Source organism: Hyaena hyaena, unplaced genomic scaffold (genome assembly GCF_003009895.1).
Source record: "Hyaena hyaena isolate Hyena2069 unplaced genomic scaffold, ASM300989v1 scaffold_8, whole genome shotgun sequence".
Lineage (NCBI taxonomy): Eukaryota > Metazoa > Chordata > Mammalia > Carnivora > Hyaenidae > Hyaena > Hyaena hyaena.
Genome location: NW_024080640.1, coordinates 2,645,142 through 2,664,159, shown reverse-complemented (window position 1 = coordinate 2,664,159; position 19,018 = coordinate 2,645,142). Strand labels below are relative to the sequence as shown.

Here is a 19,018-nt window from a genome sequence, read left to right as displayed (position 1 = left end):
ATCATTTGCTCTGACAGGTTGTTTCCACTAATCCTGTATTACTGTTGAGAAAACCAAGGCTCAGAGATTACTTCTTGCAGTTCCCAAGGTATGGTGTTCTTTTTTTTTTTTTTTTTTTAATTTTTAGCGTTTATTTGTTTTTGCGAGAGAGAGAGCACAAGTTGGGGAGGGGCAGAGAGAGAGAGGGAGACACAGAATCTGAAGCAGGCTCCAGGCTCTGAGCTGTCAGCACAGAGACCAGTGTGGGGCTAGAACACACAAACTGTGAGATCATGACATGAGCCGAAGTCGGTCACTTAACCCACTGAGCTACCCTCCCCCCCACCCCCAAGGTATGGTGTTCTATTTTATTTAAGTGTATTTGCTGTTCTTTCTGGAAAAACTTTCTGCTCTTCTTCTTGGCTAACTTCTATTGTTCCGTAATGATTCTATTTCATTATTACCTCCTCTTCCAGAATGCCTTCCTTTTGGCTGTACTCAACCCGCTCAGGCTGTGTGGGTGTCACGCCAAGTCTGCTTGGATTCAAAATTCTTGTATTTTCTACTATATCCCCAAAATAAGAGGCTCAAAGGAATTACTACTCCCCCTCCTTATATCTCACAAACAGCTCTGTCTCTTTCTTAACCATATTTCTCCCTCAGACTTTCCTCTGCTAGTCAGTAGGTAACGGATGAAGGCACAGTTGAGAGAACTCCTTGGAGCTTTCTCAGTTACTTTCTCTTCTGTCCCCAACATCTCCTTACTGTACTCACTTATTGTACTAATTTTCCCTTTCCTCTCCCATTCCCAACCTTTCCCTCAATGTGGTAGAAGTTCCCTGAAAGTAGGGCCAAGTTTTGTTCATTTTGTATACCTCATATATGTATGTTTAACACAAGATTTCTGGAATAGTGACTGAAAAATTTGTTGTGGGGAGCTGTTCCATGCATTGTAGGATGTTTAGCAGAGTCCCTGGCCTCTCCCTACTAGATGCCAGTAGTACCCTTCCCTAAGTTGTGACAGCCAAAAGTGTCTCCAGATGTGGCAATGTTTCCTGAGGGGCAGTTATCTTCTGCAGTTGAGACCTACTGGTTTAACAGAATTGAAATGACCTGAATTTCCAAGAAAGTCCATGGCTTGAGGCCTAAACTATTTGATTTTGGAAAATGGTTTTAAGGGTATAATTTGTTAAACTCTAAAACATTCACACTCTGCTTTAAAATTCACAACCCACGCCTAGCTCATCACTGCTGCAGTGTGGTAAACCTGCCACTGCACAGCCCATTAGGGTTTCTTAATAAAAGAATAATTATTCTATCTTCCTCTTCTCAATTCCTGTCCTCCTAAGCAGTTCTAGGATTGATAGGCCCAGAACTTCATCGTCTCTTCTGTGAGCTTAGTCAATCATTAGGATCCCTGAAGTGGTGGCATCTGATAGGAGTGGCCAGTTTTGAGGCTTTGTTCCTTTTCCAGTGTATACCTTGGGCAAAGGAACAAAGCCTCAAACTGGCTTCAGTTGGGAGGGAGGACTGAAGACACATCTCAAGTCCTCTCTGGCCTCTATGCAAAGCTAATTGCTAAGCCTAGAGCTCCATCTGGCTTCACTTTCAGAGAAGGGGTTTGAAAAACTGGTGTTAATGGAGATGTTGTGTTGCAGAGAATCAAAACAAGAGACCTCAATCCATTATCTTCTCTACACCCCGTGAAATGGGACACAGTAAAGATCAGACATCTGTCTGCTCATTATAGGCCCACTTTCAGAACTAGTCATAAGAAAAAAGGTATCTGGAAACAAATCCTGGAAGAAGTAACAAGAAACCACAGATGAACCAAAAACTTTGAAATTATAGGCCATGGACTTGGCACACACTGAACTTCTTTTTTTTTTTTTTTTAATGTTTATTTAGTTTTGAGAGACAGAGTATGAGCAGGGGAGGGGTAAAGAGAGAGAGGGAGACACAGAATCCAAAGCAGGCTCCAGGCCCTGAGCTGTCAGCACAGAACCCGATATGGGACTCGAATCCATAAGCCGTGAGATCGTGACCTTAGCCAAAGTCGGAAGCTCAACCTACCGAGCCACCCAGGCGCCCCTGAACTTCTTTTAGCTTATTGGTCAACAAAGATGTGCTAGCCCTCAATACCATTGACCGCAGAGGCGTCCATACATATACCTGAGGGCTAATTAGTCAGGGGCTGGTCTACAAGTTTTTCTATCTTACAGAGATGGCTCCAGTGCTGAATAATTTTTAAATTAACACTATCACTTTTCCTTGTCCCCAAAGTCAGGCATTTGGGGGCTGCTGGCAGAGGTATAAATGGGTATAATTATAAGGACCGAACATATCCCTTTAATCAGACAATTGATTAAATTAGACAGCACTTATTATGGAGCTTAAAAATAAGATGCAGACTGGGGCGCCTGGGTGGCTCAGTTGGTTAAACGTCCAGCTTCGGCTCAGGTCATGATCTCACGTTTGTGGGTTCAAGCCCCGCATTGGCCTCTGTGCTGACAGCTAGCTCAGAGCCTGGAGCCTGTTTCGGATTCTGTGTCTCCCTCTCTCCCTGACCCTCCCCTGTTCACACTGTCTCTCTCTCTCTCAGAAATAAAAAATAAAAATAAAACAAAACCAAAAATAAGATGTAGAGGGGTACCTGGGTGCCTCAGTTAAGAGTCCACTTCGGCTAAGGTCTCGATCCCATGGTTCATGGGTTCAAGCCCCGTGTTTGGCTCTGTGCTGACAGCTCAGAGCCTGGAGCCTGCTTGGATTCTGTGTGTGTGTGTGTGTGTGTGTGTGTGTGTGTGTGTGTCTGCCCCTCTCCTGCTCACGCTCTGTCTCACTCTCAAAAATAAACAAACGCTTAAAAAAACATAAGGTGCAGGGGCGCCTGGGTGGCTTAGTCGGTTAAGCATCCGACTTTTGCTTAGGTCATGATCTCGCAGTTCGTGGGTTCGAGCCCCGCGTCGGGCTCTGTGCTGACTGCCAGCTTGGAGCCTGGAGCCTGTTTCAGTCTGTGACTCCCTCTCTCTCTGACCCTCCCCTGTTCACGCTGTCTCTCTCTCTCCTAGAAATAAATAAAACATTAAAAAAAAAAAACATAAGGTGCAGAAAGTCTTATAGTATCTAATTTTTGAGGGCATTGGGCAGCCAGAATGACGTGGTTGAAAAAGGACAGAATAGCTTCCTCTCCCGTCAATGCTACACTTGTGGGTATAATGAGGCAACAGAGGCTTTAGGACCCTAGACTGAGATAAGGAATTGATGTTTGTGTAGCACACTGTGTGTGCCAGATTTTTAAGCAGCATTTTAAAAATTAAATGAGATTGTTAAATCCTTACCCTAGGAGATAAGCAATACCCATTTCACAGGCAAGAAAACCAAGGCTCTGAGTCATTATATAATATTGGTCAAATAACGCAACTTGTAAATGGAAGAGCTAGTCAAGTGAACCTGACTTAAAAAGTCCAGTCTCTTTCCACAGGCCCACAAGCTAGAGAAATTGCACAGCAGTGCATAGTCAGGGCTCACCCTGTGAGTCTGAAACTAAGAGCCAGACACCCAACCTCCCATCTTTCACAGAAGAAGAGCCAAGCCCTGCTGTCAGTGGGGGTGACACCTGCCAGCTGGCTCATTGGCTTCATTGCTAGCCACTGCACTCTCCTTCTCCTGAACTGGAGTGGCACCAGCTTTGACCCATTACCAACTGCCTGGACTGTTTTAGCCCTTAAGTAAACATTAAGTCAAAGTAGCAGAAGGTTCTAAGAGGGAAGAAAACATCTTGCATACAGGAAGAACTAGTTTAGTTTGTCAACTAAGAGAGGTGGCTATTAGAAAGCTGCTCAAAAATGGCCACTCTACTGGTAGTTGAGGAAGAAGAGGCAGTTGGATTCACCCTTTAGTTTCTGACTTATTCAGGTAAAAGCTGACTTGGAAACAAATCTCTGTCAGATTAATTTATTTCTTCCTTTTGGTTGGACGTAGTCAAGTTCTGGAGGTCAGGACCCTTTAATCCCAAACCATGGATGTGGGCTTCTTGTGCTGTCTAGCTAAGGGCAGCACACAGAGGGCTTGGGGGACCTAGAACCACACTTTAGTTTCTCTGTATGCTTCAACTCCCCAGGGTGATGGTTCTGAGAGAGCAGGTTCTTTACACACATAACCAGGGGGTGGGTTGGGGGGAAGATATTAGTGGAATGGCCTACCTTGGAAGAAGGGACCCCAGGCTAAGGCCATTCAAATATGCTACTGGTAACCACTTCAACTTTTCACATCTTTGCCCTGCAGCAGGTTCTCCAGCCTGTTGCCAAGAACCATCGCTCATCTTTGTATTCCAAGTTCACAGAAGGAAGCAATACTCTCAAGATAAGAATCCATTTTAAGAATATTTTATTTATCTTTAGAGATTACATAGTCATTATTGCTGATCTAATACAATCACTTAGACTTAAAGATTTCCAAGAGCCTCTCAGAAATGGCGATCCTTAGAGGTTTTATTTCCTTTCAGTAAGATGACAATGAGAACTAGATGATTATATATATAATATATACATATTATATATATATGGTTTAGTTTATTCTCTACATATAATTTGCTGGTGTTGCCTATTTTCTTTCCATGATTTTCCTTTATTAAAAAAGCTTAATGCAACAATGCATTTTGATTTCTTTTTTTTAAAACCATGACAAAGTTAATTTTGAGAAAAACCACAGGAGCAGCAATTTCAGATCTGTTTAGAGAAAAGCCGAGCAGCAAAAAAGCTTTGCAGGAGTATGTGGCCATGGGGAGCCGTGCTCATATGGGAGGGTAGGGTGAGGAGGTAGGAGGGCAGACAGAAGGTAGACCAGATACTTTTTTTGTTTTTTAATGAGAAACAAAACAAAACCCTGAATTTCCATGAAGAAGGCAAAAGAGACCTTGAAAACTAGCAGAAATTCATTGCAGAGAAAATGGTAAGTATCCCCACCAGCCAGGGTCATATACAAACAGATAATTAGTCTTCTGTCCTATGCTTCCAGATACCTAGGATGCATCTAAGGTGAGAGCTTGAGGGAAGAAGACACATTTGTTCTGATTCCAAGGGTAGAGGGAATAATGACCAAATTCCAACACTAAGGTAGAACTCAAATACTCAGGAGGCCTGGGCCTCTTTCTTCTTAATGGCTGATGACATGGGGTCCCCAGAGAGAAAGGAAAGAAGGTCATCTGAAACAGAGGCAAATATCTCACCATGGGCAGCAACACTGGCAACCAAACGTAGAGGCCCAAAGGTGGCTCCTTTTTTATTCAGAATGGGTCTCTTCACTGTAACAAGGCAGGGTGTGCTTGGTCAGGATCAGTACACAGTAATACTGCTCCCTAAAGAAGTAGGCTTTACTGAGAAACAGTGAGTTATGCTTTTTGGCTTATGAACATAACAGGCTAGAGTCCAAATATCTACCTAGTGTAATCTGCCCTTGATATAAGTTACAAAGATCTGTATCCAATTAACTAATACAAAAGAGATGCTGGGTAGGCAAAAGGAAGAACGGAGTGGACTAGTAGAATTTTCAGCATTTACAATCTTCCTCAATATAGCCATATATGTGGCACGTTTCCGGTATGTGCTAAGACAGAAAGCCTTTAAGGAACCAGACTCTCTAGGAACAGCCATTTATCCGAAGCCCCACCTCTCTACCTCCAAAAGGAAGGTCACTTCCAGACTAGCTCTGAAAGTGTATGTGAAGACCAGGGCAAGTTGCAGAAAGTGAAGATAGGAGAAGAGAATCAGGGTGGGAAGGTTATAGTGATCCTGGTCTGGTGGTGTTTCCTTGAGGCACCTTCGTCTTGAGACTATGAGGCAGACCAGGGTAGGAAAAAAAAAATAATGGGAAAATAAACGAACGAACATGAGAGTGTTAAACAAGGTTGTCAGCGGGGAAAGAGACTCACTTCATTCAAGATTTCTAGGGCCACTCCAGACTTTAACTCTTAGAACAAGTCTGGTCCCAGTGAAACCCTTAAGACCGACAGGTCAGTCTCTAAAAGGTATCCAACTCTTACGTGGGACACAAAATTTCAGGCTGCTTGGATTACTAGTTTTTTTGTAATGTTGGAGTTACTCAAGAAGCTACTTCTGAATTATAGAATCTTAAGATGGAAGAGGCAAGAACATAAAAACATATCCCAGCAGAAAAGAAAAACCACAGACTAAATCGTAGAGCCATCAGATCCCAGTTTCATCAATGGCAATGGCCAAAGAAATGAAACGCCTGATGAAGTTCAAACTAGTCAAACTAGCTTTAATCATTTGGACACAGTTTACAGTGTCATCTCTGTATAGCTTAGCCAGTTTAGCTGAAGAGCTCTTCCCAGGAGACAAATCAATACATTCTGCTTCTTTAGAGGGTCAAGCTGTGGGCCTGAGTGATCTGTGCCACTTCCAGAGCCCTACACCCCCAAATCCATTGGAAGGTACATCTTTCCTTGCTCACTTTTAAAGTCAGTTTTAGGCAATAAGAGGAAATTTCAGGAAGCAGTTTCTTTCCTTTTCTGAGACAGTGCCAGTCTAGAGGGAACTTCCCAGGAAACTGTCCAGTTAAATGACAAGTAAAACTATGGGCCCCAGTGGGCTGGCCACTGAACAGAGGTTAGTTGGGTTAGAAAGATGGCAGAACAAATGTCTGACAAACAGCAGAGCTGCTGAGGAAATAATGGAGGCACATCCCTCTTGGAAACAGAAAGTGTTAAAATAGACATGACTATTCAAGGAAGAAAGGAGTCCTGGGTAAGGAAGGAGACTCCAAGTAAGCATAGGCATAGCTTCGTTCTTGGTGTAGCTTGCCAAAGCCACAACATGCACTCCTTCCTTCTTGGTCATTTTATAAAGAAGGCAGTGATAGTGACGGTCAAGGCTGGGAACCCAGGCCATCTTAACTCGGTAGCTTCCAAAAGGCCTAACCCGGGGAAGGGCCAAAGCTGAGAAAGGCAGCTGCTGAAAATTTATTCTAAAAACCCCAGGGAACAAGGAGTCTGGAATCCCTGGACTATCTCCTGAACCTGGACAAGAGACAAATGACCATTGCTGAGGATTCCAAGTCAATGGGGAATGATGCAAAAGATGCACTGGGAAGGATTACCCCATTTCTTTCCTTCCTCAGCCTGTCCTTTGTGGCTCTCACAGCCCGCGGGGCAGTAACCACACTCTGGGCCAAGGCAACAGGCACAGGATTCTAGGTTTTAATAAATAAATAACCTAACATGTAGGGTGAGCACGGCGGGCAGCTGATTGGAGAAGCAGCTTGCTGGGTTCTTTCCTGTATAGGAGTGGAGAAAAGACTTGGAGTTCTATTCCTTAAAACTTCTTCTGGCTTGAATTACAGGAACTTAATACCTAGAGGGAGAAAGAAAGATGAGACTGTGATGTTATCAACTTGTGAGGATGCTGGGACAGGAAGAGCCCACCTAAAGGTACAGCAGGGAGACAGGGACTTTTCTGGAATGGATGGTGAGGGTAAATACTTGTGGTGCTTTTTCACATCAGTGAAAATGACCAATATTTCTCCATAAAGAGGTAAAAATAATATTATGAAGATGAAATGGAGAAAGGCAAATTCAGAAAAGGGAACCCTATATAATGTCTAGAGAAAGCCTCAAAGAGTCCTTTGGGGGCGGTACTGATGGGGAGTGGGTTTATTTTTCTGAGTTCATGTAAATGTAGTAAAAGTTATAAAGACCAATTCCAGTGCAGAAAGCTCTTTACCACCCGGGTTTCCCTGTTTGGGGGAGGGCAAGGCACCTGTAGTAATTAGGCTTGAAAGGCCCATTCTTGTTGAGTCCCAGATACTTGGCCTGTTCATCTGTCAGCTCTGTCAGGTGGGCATCAAAGGTGGGCAGGTGTAGGCTCGCCACATACTCATCTGGAACAGACCACAGAAGCCCTGGTATAAACATTCATGCCTCTTGTCTGGCTGTTCTCTCCAGGCTAGGCCTTAAAAAGTTGGAAGACGGGGGACGCCTGGGTGGCTTAGTCGGTTGAGCGCCCGACTTCGGCTCAGACCATGATCTCATGGCTAGTGAGTTCTAGCCCCGCGTCAGGCTCTGTGCTGACATCTCAGCCTGGAGCCTGCTTCTGATTCTGTATCTCCCTCTATCTCTGCTCCTCCTCCGTTCACACTGTCTCTCTCTCAAAAATAAATAAACATCAAAAACAATTTTTTTTTTTAAGTTGAAGACACCTTCTAATTCTCGGAGCTGAAAGAAAAATGCTCAGCTTTGGCTCACTGGCCCAGAATTCTAAGGAGTGGTTGTTTGAGCTTCAAGCCCAGTGTTTTTCAAAACCATAACACTTCTTTCTTATAAGCTGTTTCATCCTTGAATCTTTCCTTTTCCCCAGAAAGGTAAAGGAGACATGAAAGAAGCAATAGTTCTTAGGATCTAAAAGAAAGGATGGGATAGCAAGGGACTAAGAAATGGGAAACTCCAACTTTAGTTTTGCCTTAGACTCTGTACTTTGGGTTACTCAGAAAAACTAATACCTGAGGAGACTGGAAAGGAAAGTCCAAGAATGATAATACACTGTTTTCTTTGCTTTTAGTGTTCTTAGTTATAGGTTCTGTTTACATTCTATTACCTGAATACATATTAGTCAGAATTTTATGTCATTTTCCTAAGTATTTATTTGGTCTTCCTAACTTCATCATATATTCAGCCAAAATATAAACTGTTCTATTTCTTTTCTATCCTTCCAAAGGATATATTAAAGGGAAAATATGTCAACTTCTAACAGTTGCTACGCATCTAGTGCTAAAGCAAAACAATACCAGAAGCTGATTTATTCCATGATCTTTGCCTCAGGAGTTTATAAACGCACTGTATCAGTTCAGGTGCTTAAAGCAGGTTCTTTAAAAATTCAAGAGTTTAATGTTTCTCTTATATGAAACACCCACGTAACTAGTCTTAACAGAAGCTATTTAGTCTTTCCTTTGGCCCTGACAGTGAGACCAGAGTTAGAAGATATAGTATGAAAAGTCTTGGTCAGGAAAGTCTGGAAGGGGCTATGCAGCAGCCTAGAACCGGAATAAGATGTCACAAGGTAGAAGATGAGTCCTCTTTCTTAGGGGAAGATTTTTTTTCTCCTTTGAGATCCTTGCATATAAGATACTTTAAGAGAAAAAATCCTTAAAATTCACAGGTAGGCAAGCCAAATCAGAGCAAAATGTAATGATTTCACTAGGACAACTCATGTGGAAAATGTGATAAATCAACCAGGAATGGAACTTAGGAATCCTAGCTCCTCCTTTATAAGACACAGGTATCTTTTTCCCCCCATCCATAAGAAATTTAGTGCCCCAAACTTCATTTAGCCTCTAACTCTGAACTACTCTGGTAAGGATAAGGATGGAAGAGCACATGCTTACCCATTTTCTTGGGCAACAGGTAGACATCCTGCTTATAGCGACCCTCAGGAGCATTGTAAAGCTCTATCAAGGCAAGAGCCTAGAAAAGCAGAGAGATGGGTGCTGATGTGTCACATCAAGTGAAACCCTGATGGCCTGATGACCCTCTCCAGCCCCCTGCTTTCCCACTCTGGAGGCCCTACCTGAGTAGTAGCGGTGATTGAGAGCACAAATGTAGGCACTGTGGAGCAGCTTAGGTTCAGCAGACGGCCCTGAAGAGCAAGGGTTAGGACACAGATGAGTTAGGACAAAGTCTTTCCTTGAGGAGTGAAGGATGAGCACATTTCCCAAATACTTCCCAACTAACATTGCTGGACAAAAGGCAGGTGCTCAATAAATAGAAATGAATTGGTTGCCATTTAAGTGGAATTTAAAACTTCTGGAAAATCTGATGAAGGTAATAGATAAGAGATCTCTGGGATTATGCATGTACAAAGGAATAGAGATGGTCACATGATACTGAGGCTTATGCTAAGGAAGGGTATGTTTCTCTTGAATTTTCTACTTTCTGCCACAGTTCTCAGGTACTGGCATTCCTTTGAAAGATTATTGGAAACAAGGATGTAGTCAAGTCCAGGGGTAACCTCTCCGGGTTGTGAGGGGAAGTATCTCTGGACTTAGGAAGCTGTGATGATTTCTGTGCTTCTTCCTCAGTTTGGTTCTCCTGAATTCAAGGGTATTCTTGTATTTCTAGTGGGTGATTCAGAGAATACAAGGGCTGGAGGCTATTGGAGATTGTGATCCTTTCCTATTTTGTTTCCAAGGAAGCTTGACCACCTTTTTGCTCAAACACAGTACCCAAAAACAATTGTGGTGCTTGCTTCTGTCACCCAAATTACTAGATGCGACCTCCCAGGGCAACTAGAAATAAGTCACCAGACAGCTGGCTGATATAAAAGCAATTAATGAATATTTAACAACCTGCTCTTCCCTTCCCTGTACATGCTCCTTTCTTGTGAAGAAGTAATCCAGTCCCTTACAGATGCCCTAAAGTATGTGAGAAGGTGAGATAAGGTGAAAAAAGGTAAAGAGAACAGAAAGGATACTCAAGCATAAATTTAAGGGTCCCTAGGTGAAGATGGTATATCTTTTACATTTTCATATTCAGTTTCTTTAATTAAAAAAAAAAAGGAAGGAAAACTGACTGAAAATCAAAACTCAAGAAAAGTATTATTATCGTTCTTGTTATTTTGGTATCTTTCTCTGAAGGAGAGAAACTGTCAAGGTAAGAACAAGAGGCATCAATATGGCTGTCAGGAATCTAAGACTAGGGAAGAGAAGCTTTCAAGAAAGGAAAAGTAGCCAAACACTGACACAGAAGGCTAAGTGGGATGAAAGTGAAGAATGAGTCTGAGCCAGAAGAAGTCAGGACAGGGAAATGTTAATCACACAACCAATACATAGCTGGGTGCCTACTGAACATCAGGCTCAACTCAGAGGAATGTCACTCAAAAACATGGAGTCTATCTGCAAAGACATGACTTTCCTCGAGCTTGCCTCCAACAGTCTTAGGTACCGTCAGGAATATCTGCTTTGTGCTTACTGATTAAGCCATCCTGCAAATGACATTATCTCTTTGGAAGCATCACTCAAAGTGGCATTGGTTCTATCTGTTAATTCTTCCACAGTAATTGTCATTATCTGACTCAACCCGTAGATTGACATAGAGAGACAGGATAATTGCTGAAAAGTAAGGAACCAAAATAGTTTCTTAATTGCTGAATGAAAAGACCTTTCACAATCAGATGTAAAATGCATTGGGAAAGGAGTTAAGCTTGTGCTCAAGAGGAGCTGAACCTGAGAGAGCCTGTGGAGGAGGGGACCTGGATTTTGCAGGCTCTCCTGGCAGGGGTGAATTTCTCTTACCAGTCTTCGGTCCTACCTCTGCCAGCAATACTATCCTCTTGCCATCAGGCCATATTACATGGTCAACTTGGGATCTCACTCGCTCCCAGGTCAGTTCTGGTGTCCGCAGACTCGCCTGGAACACATACAAACAAATACATCATCGGCCCTGGCTTGTCCCACTTTGTGGATGGAAGAGGTCGAAGGAAGCCATTTCAAATAGCAAGTTGAAAGGAGCAACCAACATGCCAGATGGAGAATACCTGTCCCAGGTTGGTTAGGACTGTTCCATGTCAGGGTATTTAATCTTAGGCCCAGCCAGGGAGGGATCACTCAGGATGTCATTCCACAACATGTACCGTGCGCCCACTCTCTGCTGAGCACAGTAAAAGGTGCTATGGGAAATACAAACCGAAGACGTGGTTTCTGCCTTCAAAAAGCTCATCCTTTAGGTGGGGACACAAAACAATATGTGAGGAGGAAAAAGCCTCTAAAATACTTCTAAAGCAACGTGCAAACAAACGCAAATTAATACAAAGCAAACTGAATACACCAATGCTGAAGAGAAACAGAAAAAAGGAGGATCAGAGCTAAGTGAGACTTGTTAGAGAAGGCCGGTCCTCCTAAATGTAGCATGCTGGGGCCCGAAGTTCTGCTTTCTTATCTTCGTGCCCCGGGTTCCACCTGGTCAATGGTGGTGGTTCACCCTAAAGTTACAGAAGCTTTGTGACCTAAGTGCAAATGTGAGGCAGCCTTTAGAGAAATGCTTAATGGCGGAGTAAAGCTCCCAACAGCTCACCCTCTTTCCATTTCTGTATATTGTATATTCCGAGAACAAGAGAAGAAATGTTAAGTTTATTAACAGCAGCAATCAAATAAATAACAGTCACAGGGTTTAGACTTAAGACAACAACTTCCTTCTTCCAATAGGCCATTCCTAAAATAGAAAGGGAGTCCATATTCTAAAACCAACCTTTGGCTCAGCTGGTAAAATTGAGAGGATCTGCCAAACAGTAGTTGTCAGACAAAGAGAGAAATACTTTAGTTATACAATACTCATTTGCTGAGTACATTCTATATTGTAGGTGATGTAGTAAAGGACACTGTTATAGACAAAACTGGGGACTCCTCTACTAGATTGTGAGCTATTTATAGATGGGGACTATATTATCTTTTAATTACCAATCATGTGGGAAAGACAAATATAATTTCAGTATATTCAGGACTGTACTGATGATCTAGACCATTTCTTTATTAGGTAGATGGGAAATATAAAATGTCTCGAGATGCCAAGTTTCGTAATTTGGTTCAACAGAAAGAGCAATTTGGTAGTAGCTAACAGAATTTTGTATGTACCTAATCTCTGACCAATCAGTTTCACCTTTAGGGCTCTATACTATAGAAACACTTGCTCAAGGTCATAAATATAAGTGCCCAAGAATGTTCAATCCAGTGTTATCTGTAATAGCAAAAAATTTAATTTAACAAAGGAATAGCTAAGTAAATCTGGTAATTTCATACAATGGAATATTATGCAATTCTTATATTAAAAAGCAGATCTATATGTGTTAACATGAAAACCATTCATTATTGTAAAGTGAAAACACAGAGTTGCAAAACAATATACTATAACCTCAATTTTGTAAATGTTTTATTTCTTAAACATATTTATGTTGCTTGAATTTTTATTTTTTTTTTTAATTTTTATTTATTTCTAGGAGAGAGAGAGACAGCGTGAGCAGGGGAGGGTCAGAGAGAGAGGGAGACACAGACTCTGAAACAGGCTCCAGGCTCTGAGCTGGCAGTCAGCACAGAGCCCGACGCGGGGCTCGAACCCACGAACCGCGAGATCATGACCTAAGCAAAAGTCAGACGCTTAACCGACTAAGCCACCCAGGCGCCCCTTGAATTTTTAAAATAAGCAACTATTAGGGCACCTGGGAGGTTCAGCTGGTAAGTGACTCAAGTCTGACTCTTAATTTAGGCTCAGGTCATGATCTCAAGGTCGTGACATCAAGCCCTGCATCTGGCTCCATGCTGACTGTGGAGCCTGCTTAAGGTCCTCTCTCTGTCTCTGTCTCTCTCTGCCCCTCTCCTCTGCTTATGCTCGGTCTCTCTTTCTCAATAAAAAAAGGCAATTATCACTTTACAGTTAGAATTCATTTTTTTAAACAAACACTGTAAATAGAGTTAAAAAGAATTTAAGAAAATAGACCACTTTGGGAAGTTAAGGATATACAAAGTAAATCCATTAGCCTTCAGAAATAACAACATAGAAGGCAAGAGTCAAAAGATACTCCTTTTGACCCTGGCATTTTTTTTTATTGAGATGTCGGAAATTTAAAGTATTTTAGGTTTGGTGTCTCACACTTGTAATTTTCCAGAGGACAAGCAATCTTAGTGATTGGCAGTAAAGGGTGACACCATGATAAAAGGAGTCTCCTGTCGGGGCGCCTGAGTGGCTTAGTAGGTTAAGCGTCCGACTTTCGCTTAGGTCATGATCTTGTGGTTCGTGGGTTCGAGCCCCGCATCGGGCTCTGTGCTGACTGCCAGCTCAGAGCCTGGAGCCTATTTCGGAGTCTGTATCTCCCTCTCTCTCTGACCCTCCCCTGCTCACGCTGTCTCTCTCTCTCCTAGAAATAAATAAAATTAAAAAAAAAAAAAAGGAGTCTCCTCTCTTAGGATATGGTGGAATCAAGGAAGAGACACTTCTTAGGAACATCATAAAAGATCAATGCTTTGTTGAGGCAGTGTGCTGGGGCACTGGGATGGTGACTGTGCAAGCATAAGACCGACTCGAGGGTCAGTTTAAAACAGGGAGATACTAAGAGACAGTAAGTTAAATTATCTCTAACACTGCCCAGGCAGCTCCAATAACCTAGTAAGTTTATCTGGCAGTGACAGTCCTTGGGAGAAGGATTTCCTCAAGGAAAATGGCCAGCACAGTTTTATAAGAGTTTCTCTTAAAAGCATCAAATTATCTTTTCTGTTGATTTACAACCACTAAGCAGTCTATCAGGAAAAAGATTCCTTACGGAGACTATGTTCCCAAACAAGTGTATATCTCACTGTAAATTACCGTGCTTGCACAGACTGGTATTATATGATTTTTGATAGTACATATCAATTTTTTTTAGGGAAACAACTGTAGTTCTAGTCCTGCAAAGTGCAGAGTCAATAGCAAGTCTCAGGTTCTAGTTCTTTTGCTGGCAAAAACTTTTAAAGCAGTGTACATGATGGTTTAGCCACTTGAAGTGTGAAGCTTACAATCATAAAGGCCATCTATGTGATGCATATGGGTAAACAGGTCTGTTTTCAAGAGGAAAGGAAACATATCAAAGAAAGACATGGCCAAAAGGCAGCTAAGAGCACAATCCTATCACATGTTCCCTAAGTATTTACAGCAGGAAAAAAATGCAGTTTTCTAAATGACCAATTCTTTTGATGAGCTATTCCTTCCTAGAAATGTAGCAGTGAACATCTCCAGGTTAGGAAAAACTATAAATTCCTACAAACAAAACCAAACAAAACACCCTTATATTTTTGATTGCTAAAAATATCTGGCAAAAATTTACTGAATCATTCTCCTTTGCAATTTCACTGAGATAACACAGAGATTCTCCTCTTTTTTTCACTCTCTGCATTCAAGCCATTTAGCAAATCCCACTGGGTCTACGTTCACAATATACTACCTTTATTGCTTACTCATGTCATCCGAGCTACCACCTTCTATCACTGGAAATACTGAAAGAGCCTTTACTGTCCCTATCACTACTCAAGCTCCAGAAGTGTTTTCTTTACCCCATGCCAGAGTAATCTGTTAAAACAAGTCAGAGTTTTTCAGTTACCTGGTCAAAACTTTCCAATTGGAATGCTTCTTCTTCTTCTTTTTTTTTTTTTAAAGTAATCTTTACGTTCATGGTGGGGCTTGAACTCACAACCCCAGGATCAAGACTCACGTGCTCTACTGACTGAGCCAGCTAGGTGTGGCTTGAATGGCTTCCAATGGCTTCCACCATGCCCAGAATAAAATCTGAAGTCCTTATTGTGGCCTACAGTGGCCTACATAACCCACTGCCCTCCTTCACTCCTCTTATTCTCATCCCTTTCCCCATCCTTTTCCTGCCACAATGGCCTCTTTTCTGTTCCTCAAACATCAAGCATGTTTCTAACTCAGCGTCTTTTTACTCACCATTCTCTCTGAATAGAATGCTCAGATGCCTTGTTCCTTCCATTCATTCAGGTTTTTGTTCAAATGTTATCTCCTCAAAGAGACCTTCCTTGATCACCTTAACTAACTAGCATCCTCAATGTCCTCACCTTGCTGTTTTTCTTCCATACTAGGCACTAACTGACAAAACTGTCTTATCTGTTTATTGTCTGTGTCCCTCACTAGAATATTAGTACCATGAGAGCAGGAATACTGTTCACTATTTCTTCAGCCAATAAATACTCAACATAGAGCAGAGCAATTATTTCATACATTCTTATTCAATACAAATTAAATAGGGAATGAACACTTTCAACTAGACGAGTTTGCTATTTCCTTAAATTTCATTTTATATGTCCTGTGACACTACCATCAAAGGTTGAGTAATTTAACTTTTCCAAAGCCCTTCTGAGCCTGTCCCTTTTTGGACCATTTAGTTTAGTCATACACCTTCTACTAAGAAGAGCACAAAGAGAATTGAGACATTGCCCTTGGCTAGTGTCCGTGCCAGATATTGGAGGCTACCTAGCAATACCTGAAAAACTAGGTCCAGTATCAACACAGCAGCCAGTGTGAGCCATTTTTAGAAGACAGATTATTACAAATCCTATAATGGCACCCTATTTCAGAATATAATCAGGAGTTCTTACGATGGCCTGTGAGGCTCTATAAGATCCAGCCCATTCCCTCTGACCTTATCTTCACTTTTCCCTGCCTCTTGCTCATTTATTTAAACCACACTGGCCTCATTGTTGATCCTCAAACAGACTAGGTACACTCTTGCCTTAGGGCATTTGCTCTGGCTGTTCTCAAAATGTTCTTCACCTAAAAGTCTATTTGCTAATTCCTTCAAGTCTGCTCAAACATCACATTTTTAATGACGCTTATACCTTGATCCCACTCTTTAAAATTATAACCTGGCACTCTTGATTCCCCTTACTGGACTCTACTTTTTCTTTTTTCCATGTGCTTTTAGCTTCTAACATACTATAAATTTATTATGTTTATTGTCTTTTTTATCCTTTAAAATGTAATAAATTCTCTGAGGGCAGGAATCTTTGCCTGTTTTGTTCACTGACTCCAAGCATCTAGAATAGCACCTGGCATATAGCAATCACACAATACACATTTATGATTGAACATAGAGTTTCCTGGGCTTTATCCTGAGAGATTACTTCTATCTCGGTTGCCTTTAGAAGACAGATTACCATCACAATTTAAAGTTAACCTAGAAATCATGAGGAGGTAACAGTACAATGCACAGGAAAACAAAACCGAATAAAACAAAAACTGGACTAGAATTTTAAAAACCCTGAATTTTGTGCTCCAGTTTAATTTTGAATCAATGTATATGACTGGACAATGGGCTTAACTTCTTAGTTTCCCAAATGAAAATCAGGGATAAGAATAATGCCTTGTATACTGCCAGGAGGATGAAATAAGATTAAGTAAAAATGTAAAAATTATATGATTACATTGTTTTTATTTAAGCGCTTGAGGCTTTAGGAGAGAAAATTCCTTCCCTCTTCTCTTACTCAGAAGATTCTTTTTAGAGTTCAGAACATGACTACTTCCCTTAAGCCTTTTCCCATCTGGGGGCTCTATAAGCAGATTAATCCAGGAAAGGACAATCATGTGCTAGACAATTTTAGAAATATTACTATCTTTGACTGTTTAGTAAAGGGGAGTATGGCATATAAGTGAAACTTAACAAAAAAAACCCCATTCAATATTTAAATTTCAAAACTGAAAGAAGAAATGACTCATTATGAGCAAAATATCATGATAAAACAGAGTAATGGAGCCATGCCACTCAGAAACCTTAGGAAATAGGCTTCAGTATTTCCAGCTATTTTTAATAACAGAAGAATAGAGCACAAGTTAAAAAGAGAAATCATTTAAAATAGATATTATCCAACAGGCTCTCAATAGATCAACTGATCCTTACCTGCCAATGCTGGAGCTCAATCAGAGCAGCCCTCAGGGGAGATGAAAGCATGCTTTGCTTGAGCCATTTACCCAGAGAGAAATACAGTTGTGTCAGAAAAATGCCATAAAAATTTAAAACCAGAGTGAAAGTCACACTGAGAGATACTTTGGTAAGTCTGAAAAGAAATAAATAACACTTCTATTAACTATTACTTGGGCAACTTAGTAGGACCAAGTATTATGTTGGACTGGATAATTTGAGGGTGAATATAATCAAATTAGAGAACCAAACTGATAGATAAAATGGCTTACGGTGGAAGAAGGTATCAAGCTAGGGTGGAAGGAAATAATCATTTGAAATGACTGAGATGAAAAAGCTTGATAGTATCCACAAGCACAGGTCACAGGGCTAGTACCTGAACAGACTATGGACAGCTCTGCTAGGGCGGTCATGTTCAGGATGGCTGGTGACTCTTTCCTTTCTTCTCCTAGTTCATGTTTCTTGGGAAGAAGAGGAAAAAAAAAAAGCCCCCAATAATGAGTAATTTAATCTTACCACGTCAATCTCTGTGTTGGAATGTCCCATGTTACAAACGATGCAGCTATTCTTCATACGATCTAAGTGCTCTCTGGTTACCACATTCTTGTTACCTTAAAAACAGAAGAGATAGCCACATGGAAAGAAAGAAAGTTGGACCTCTACCTCATACCATATGTGAAATTTAATTTGACCAAATGTAAGAGCTAAAACTATAAAACTCATAGCAGGGAGCGCCTGGGTGGCTCAGTTGATTAAGCATCCAACTCTTGATTTCGGCTCAGATCATGATCTCACAGTCTGTGAGACTGAGCTTCTCATCAGGCTCTGCGCCATAGTGCGGGGCTTGCTTTGGACTCTCTCTCTCCCTCTCCTGCTGACACCGGCATGTGAGCTGTCTCCTTTTCTCTCTCTCAAAATAAATACATAAACATTAAAAAAAAACCTCTTAGCAGAACATAGGAATAAATCTTTGTGACCTTGGGTTAGACAAGGCTTTCTTAGCTATAACACCAAAAGCACAAACAACCAAAGAAAAAATAAACTTGTGCTGCAAATGATCCACCAAGAAAATGAAAAGACAACCCATATATTGGGATATTTATTTACAAATAAATAAATGGGACAAAATATTTACAAATCATGTAACTGATAAGGTATTTGTTTCAAAAATTTATAAAGAATTCTTACAACTCCATACTTAAAAGACAAATAACCCAATTTAAAAATGAGCAAAGTGGGGGTGCCTGGGTGGCTTAGTCAGTTAAGTGCCCAACTGTTGATTTCTGCTCAGGTCATGATCTCACAGTGTGGGAGTTTGAGCCCTCCATTGGGCTCTGTATTGACAGTGCGGAGCCTGCTTGGGATTTTTCTCTCCCCCTCTCTCTGCCACTCTCTGGCATGCTTTCTCTCTCTCTCTCTAAACAAACAAACATACATATATAATAAACATAATAAACAAATTCTTTTAGAGCAAAGGATCTGAGTAGACATTTCTCAAAAGAAGAAGTACAAAAGAAGATGTGCCAAAATGTACATGAAAAGATGTTTCACATTGGGGCACTTGGGTGGCTCAGTCGGTT

At 41.3% G+C, this 19,018-nt stretch overlaps 1 protein-coding gene across 3 annotated transcripts in view; it reads right to left on the bottom strand.

The window, feature by feature from the left end:
* Positions 1 to 4,348: 4,348 nt before the first annotated feature.
* Positions 4,349 to 19,018, bottom strand: part of AHCYL2 (adenosylhomocysteinase like 2) — a 173,285-nt gene continuing 158,615 nt past the window's right edge. For all 3 annotated transcript variants that reach the window (XM_039243131.1, XM_039243139.1, XM_039243142.1), the window contains exons 12-17: positions 17,955 to 18,049; positions 11,297 to 11,395; positions 9,558 to 9,626; positions 9,376 to 9,454; positions 7,755 to 7,875; positions 4,349 to 7,349 (exon numbers count right to left, since the gene is read on the bottom strand). In XM_039243131.1, the coding sequence (XP_039099062.1) occupies positions 7,343 to 7,349; positions 7,755 to 7,875; positions 9,376 to 9,454; positions 9,558 to 9,626; positions 11,297 to 11,395; positions 17,955 to 18,049 (470 nt within the window). In that variant the 3' untranslated portion in view covers positions 4,349 to 7,342. The remainder of the gene's footprint in view (positions 7,350 to 7,754; positions 7,876 to 9,375; positions 9,455 to 9,557; positions 9,627 to 11,296; positions 11,396 to 17,954; positions 18,050 to 19,018) is intronic.